This window comes from Uloborus diversus, chromosome 6 (genome assembly GCF_026930045.1).
Source record: "Uloborus diversus isolate 005 chromosome 6, Udiv.v.3.1, whole genome shotgun sequence".
NCBI classification, from domain to species: Eukaryota; Metazoa; Arthropoda; class Arachnida; order Araneae; family Uloboridae; genus Uloborus; species Uloborus diversus.
This window is the reverse complement of record NC_072736.1, coordinates 13,152,938-13,158,937: the sequence shown is the minus strand read 5'-3', so window position 1 is coordinate 13,158,937 and position 6,000 is coordinate 13,152,938. Positions and strand designations below refer to the sequence as shown.

Genomic DNA, 6,000 nt, shown 5'->3' with positions numbered 1-6,000 from the left:
ACTTAAATTGTTCTTTATGCTTAAATTGATCAGGCAACTTTTAGCTTACAACTAAGGAACAATTAGATTAGAAGATAACAATTTTTAGATTTCATCAGGGAATCAAAAAATTTCATGAATTTACTTGCTCAAAATAAGAATTTTTGTGTGATAAAATTATTATTATTAGTTACTTCATTAAAATTAATAGTATTTTGCATTGTTGCAAATGAATCCCTATCTCACCGCCAATGCTCTAGAAGTTTTGCCGTTCCAGGCATTGTTTATAAGTGCTGCTCCTCACCTTAATAATATTAATGTATATTTTAAATCATCAATCATATTCCCACGTATTGCTGCAAAGGGAAAAAAAACTTCAAAACAAATTTGGGCTTTTAGTTAAAAAAAAAATTTTTTTAACTTTTTTTGTCTCCTTGCATTTTTCCATTATCAAATTTGCGCCCCTAAAACCTGTCGCCTTAGGCGGTGGCACAGGTCACTTACCCCAAAAGCCAGTCCTTTTTACTGTTTTAACTTAAAAGTTTAGTTTTGAATATTTTCAACCAAACTTTATCATTATATTTTGTTAAATTCTAGAAAATGAGATAAAGTAATTAGTTTTTTTTTTTTTTTTTTTTTTTTGCAATGATATTTCCTGATATAGTTGTTTTTATTTTAGTTTAAGAATCCTCTGATTCTTTTATTACTTGGATCTGCATTGGTTAGTATTTGTATGCAGCAATTTGATGATGCATTTAGTATTACAGCTGTAAGTATAAAAAATATTTCTAAATTATTATTTTCTGCTTGTTCTCTTTATTATAGTCTTAGTAATAAATAATCACAAACAATTTGTAAACTTAAATCAAAAACTATTACCAATTAAAAATGATAAAGTTCTCTTTTTTACAAAATAATGAATATGGTGTTGACATGGTTATAATGCTTAAACCTACAAAATAAAATGCAGACACGTGTTTCCAGGCTATAAGGAATGTTTTAGCACTGCAAAAAGATATGAGCTTGAGGAATGTAAGTTATATGTGACTAATACAAATAAGTCTTCAAAGCTCAAATATTTTTATGAGGTGAAGGAGTTAAAACAGTACTTCTTAACAGCAAAACATGTGTGCACAGTTCAGGTTGGTGTATTTGTGCGTCATAAGGTTGTTTGTACAATGTTTATTACCACAGTTGTTACATTAGCCCTTGCAATAAGAGTTTGTTGGGCCCTTTTATGCAGCCTGCATTTTTAGAATGTGTAGTCACACTGTTTGCACATGCTTAGTGTTTCCACTGCATTACCAAATAGTTGGTTATACCAAGAATTATGGGAAAAGATAGCTGTTCTCACATTTTCCAATGAGATATTTCATTTAACTTAGCAATTAGCTTGGAGCTGATGAAATGCTTGAGTTCATAGTAATAAAAGTGTAGAAGCATTAATTTTTTTCTTTATGTGCAAAAAAATTCTTAATAATTTTTTTTAAACTAATGAGATTAAAAATCTTGTATTTAGCATTAAATTTTAATTGTCCTTAACAGTTTTCATTCTTTGAGTACAAGAATTAAGTTGCTTGCCTTTGTCTCCATATTTTAGTTATTTATTGCATTTTGATGCCAGGAAGAAGTAAATTTGAATACAGTAGGTGATAGAATGTTTAAATAGTAAATGTGGTTATATACTGAAAATCTATATTAGTCGGTGCTGTAGTTTTGAGGAACACTGTCCCCTGAAGTACTTGGTTTACATGGTCCAACTAACTAAAATTAACGCCCTAGGCCCGCAATAATTTGGTGGTCCCCTGAAGACTCTGGCAGAATGCAATGGCTGATTTACAGGTTTGAGGCTCATCGGAATGCATTTTGGGGGCCTGTTAGTCTATCCATGGCTCGACTAGATGGCGCTGACGCTTAACGGGCCTTGACAATTTCTGACTTTTCTGTGTTAAACTGATGCAACAATGATTCTCTCAAGCATCCACCAATCAATATCAATGTTTCGAAGTTTGTTAATTTTTGATTGGCCGTCGCCTATTTTGACCGCAAGAGGCATTGATAGGAAAACGCCTCTTGCTAGACCTTTTTGGATAGACTAGCCATTGGTCAGTAGACTATGCCAAGCCATGCAACGTTAGTTCCAGGTGGTCAAACCTTCGCAGATCGTTTTGGATAGACTAACCATTGGTCAGTAGACTATGCCAAGTGGTGCAATGTTAGTAGACCATTTTGGATAGACTAGCCATTGGTCAGTACTCTATGCCAAGTGGTGCAACGTTAGTTCCAGCCCCTGCATCCACCAATCAATGGCAACCTAATGGAAATAGGAGTTCCCTTTGTTGCCATGAGTTACAGTGATTGTCACAGCCTATAAGAATTAAGTGGGGCCATGGTCTATCACAGAACTATGTAAATCATTTATCATGAGTTATTAATCTCCTTTGTGGCTCTTTATACTTTTGACATGGTAAATTCACTGTTGGCACAATGAATAAAAGTTCTCTTTTAAGGAAGATTTTTTTCCTATTAACAAGTCATTACTTTTTTATTGTTATTTAAAAAATACATGTATCTTCCATATAGTTGTAATGCTACGCATAATTCTTTTAAGTAATTTGGGGCCCCAGGTCCAGATCTAGTTGGCCTGTGCGGTAATTCCTGTTAGCTTGTGCGGCCCTGTTGGTTTATTACTGAAAAAATACTGTAAATTATCTGCAAAACTTCTTTTTTTCTGAAGCAAATTGACTACTTTTTAAATTAAGCTGGAATAAGTTATATGAACTGACTTTTTTTTTAACCTAACAAAATATGTCAACCAGTGGCGTAACTACGTAAAAGTCATGCACAAGTTTGCGACAAAGAAAGTACGTAGAATGGAAATATGCTAGTGAATGTTCAAAAAAAAAAAAAACTAAATGCCCATTTTGTAATCCAAATAGGTATACCTGTATTCATTGGATGTTAAAGCAATTCAAACATACAGAAATAAATTTACATATATATTGAAAAACTAATTTTTGGGGAGATTATATGATGTATATGTTATTCTTGATTATTAATTTATATTTACAATAGAAACTCAATAATTCCTTCCGGCTTGTTGATTATTGGAGTCAAGTGCAATATGCATGTGTGGTAACAATTTCAACTCTTAATTCAATAATATTTTAATATTTCGACTTTTTTGCACATGCCGGTGCCATTGTTCTGCTTTAATTTTAACATACAGAACTTTTTATTTCAAAATTCAAACTTTTTTCCTAGGTCCTTCCGACTTCGCAATACTGAAAATTCATAGTATATCATGTTATCTCAGTCATGACAAAGTATCCAATTTTTACTACTGTATTTGAAAATATATTTTTATACAAACTTCAAATTAAAGTTTTTAAATCTACATTAAAATTTAAAAATTCAGAAGTAATTAGACAATGCAACTTCACATGTGAATGCAATTTTAAATTATTTATTGTGAAGTATGTGAGTGAAAAGAAATGAAGTGACGATAGAAAAATATGCAATGGTGGGAAGGAGGAGGGTGTGATAGCGGGCCCAGAATTAAAATTGGTACCAGGCCCCATTGCTGGTAGCGGGGGCCCCGAGTGTATATTGTGTTTTTCAAAGATTCGTCACACAACAACTCTCTATAAAATTGTAAGTACTTTTCTTTTAAATTTACTTTGCTGAGCTGTTAGTTGAAAATTTTCTAAAATGAAACATCAAAAAAATTGTGTTTTGTGAACTTTAATATCAAAAAAATTTCGGAAGTCTCATCTTTGACCACTTTTCCTTTAACAGCCTAAAAATTAATTTGTTGACCACTTTCGATGAAGTTAAGGAAAATGATGGAACTTTGCCCCGGAAATTTCGAAATTGAAGTTCAAAAAAGGCAATTTAAGGATAGATTATAATCATTCTTAAAACTTCAATTTAAAAAAAAATTACAAAGAAAAGGTCCCCAAAACTTTCCATCTTTTAATTATCACCTAAGTTCGCCTAAAATTGTGTTTTTGGAACTTCAGTTTCAAAAAATTTTTGGACAGTCTCCAATTCAGTTTCTTCTCCATAAGTCATCATTGTCGCCTACAATTGTGTTTTTAGGAATCCCATTTCGAATAATTTTAACGAGTAAAAGCCCTCTCTCAAACCCTTCTATCTCCCCTTTATTTAATATTAACAAAGATCGTCTTTCGAAAAAATAACGACGAAAGATCCTGAATCTTCTTTCTTCCAAATAAAGTCTAAAATTCTGTTTTTTAAGTTAGAATTTCAGAAGAATTTTAGCAACTCCACCCCAATCCCTATTTCTATGCAAATTATTAATTTTCTCTCAATATTTATAAAAATATATAATGTTTGAAAAAAAAAAGTATGTTAAAAAAAATACTAAAAATGTATATAATTATGATTTTTAGTAGGGGGGCCCAGATTCAGAATTTGCGGGGAGGACCGAAAATTTGAAGTTACACTACTGCTGTCAACCAGGACATCTTCTCTATAAAAAAGAGATCCCTTCCCCCAAATAGCTTTTTCCAAATACACTAATTATGCTAATATTCCCCTAAACCTGCTTTCTTTCACTATAGAGCTTTTTTTAGATGGTTTTTCAATAAAAACTTTAGTGTTCAGTTCATTTTGAATAAGTGTCAAAGCGAATGAAATTTCTAGGATCTTTGAGTTGTGAAATTTTGTTTATAGTTATATGAAACAGATTAATTGAAAAAGTATGATGGAAAAAAACTATAGCAATGTAACTAATTTTCTTTTTGTTCAACAGGCTATTGTTATTGTTGTAACTGTTGCATTTGTACAGGTAATTATCTTTCTAAATTTGTGTTATTTATTTTTTTTTTTTTTAAATACTTCCCAAGTTTTTTTTAATTATTTTTATTAAACTTATGTGTAGCAATTTGGAGGGAGGCCTGTAAAAGTCATTTGTGATGGGCCCCAAAATTTCTGTGCACGCCCCTCCTGATATGTGGTTTATGTTAGGTCACTTGGATCTTAAATCATTTGTATGCACAATAAACTAATGTGACTTATACAATAAATATAATCCCTCTCAAAGTAAATATTGGGAAGTAGTTAAAAAAAGAACAAAATGTTAGTCTCTACTTAAAAAAAAAAAAACCTCCACAAAACTTTTTATTTGAGTAGAAAATGCAATCCAAGCCAGAAACTGGAAATTTGTCAAACGCTTTTCAAAATCAACTGTTCTAATTGCTGCATTAATCTGAAATCCTGATGGAAATAATTTTTTTTGAGCATCCCCATTCAACTACCTGTGTTTTATGAAGTTAAGTTAGTTCAAATATATAGTTGCTACATGGGGCAGAAAGTAAGAAATCTAGATTAATAACATTTTAGGCTCTTATGCAGTGAAAAGTAACAATTGCTTTTAAGTTTACAGGCACGTTGTCATTCATCAATATGATTATATAAGTGAATTGGCCTACCAAATAACTGAGACAAATCAGCCCACACGTGGCTTTTGAGTCGGAGGGGACAGGGGCGCAACCAGAAAATATTTTTAGGGGGGCACTATTTTTTTTCACAACTCTCTATCAGCGTTCTCTCTCTCTGTCTCTTTACATCAATATATATTATTATTATAAATATTATTTAGTCAAATTCCTTAAATGTAAATCCCTGGTAACTAAAAATTATTATTAGTTACAATGAACTTGTGTGCGGGCGGCCAAACAGGCATCTTTTTAGTCTCCCTTGCAGCATAATAACATTTTCACCCGTCATCAATCGGGAGCGTTTCCGAGAAAAACGAAAGTGGTGGTGAATTTGTTTTCCGAAGTTTTTCTCCTCAGATTTACTGCTTAACCATCAACTGTCTCGTGGAAGAAGATAAGATCTTGCAATCACTGACGTTTCAAATGAGTTCCTAACTACAGAAAAAATAAATGCCAAAAAGGAGAGAGGGGTGAAGTTTTAAATGACCTCTCGTCGTTCCTGTTTACTTTGAAACCACTTTGTTTTCTCAAAGCGCATTCATCTTCGTTCGAATAA

At 32.1% G+C, this 6,000-nt stretch overlaps 2 protein-coding genes across 2 annotated transcripts in view; one reads left to right on the top strand and one right to left on the bottom strand.

The window, feature by feature from the left end:
* Positions 1-698, bottom strand: part of LOC129224220 (calcium-transporting ATPase type 2C member 1-like) — a 71,129-nt gene extending 70,431 nt beyond the window's left edge. The window contains exon 1 of the mRNA XM_054858643.1: positions 687-698. Within this exon, the coding sequence (XP_054714618.1) occupies positions 687-698 (12 nt within the window). The remainder of the gene's footprint in view (positions 1-686) is intronic.
* The window catches only part of LOC129225129 (calcium-transporting ATPase type 2C member 1-like), a 43,327-nt gene continuing 37,990 nt past the window's right edge, over positions 664-6,000 (top strand). The window contains exons 1-2 of the mRNA XM_054859689.1: positions 664-748; positions 4,757-4,792. Of these exons, the coding sequence (XP_054715664.1) occupies positions 713-748; positions 4,757-4,792 (72 nt within the window). The 5' untranslated portion in view covers positions 664-712. The remainder of the gene's footprint in view (positions 749-4,756; positions 4,793-6,000) is intronic.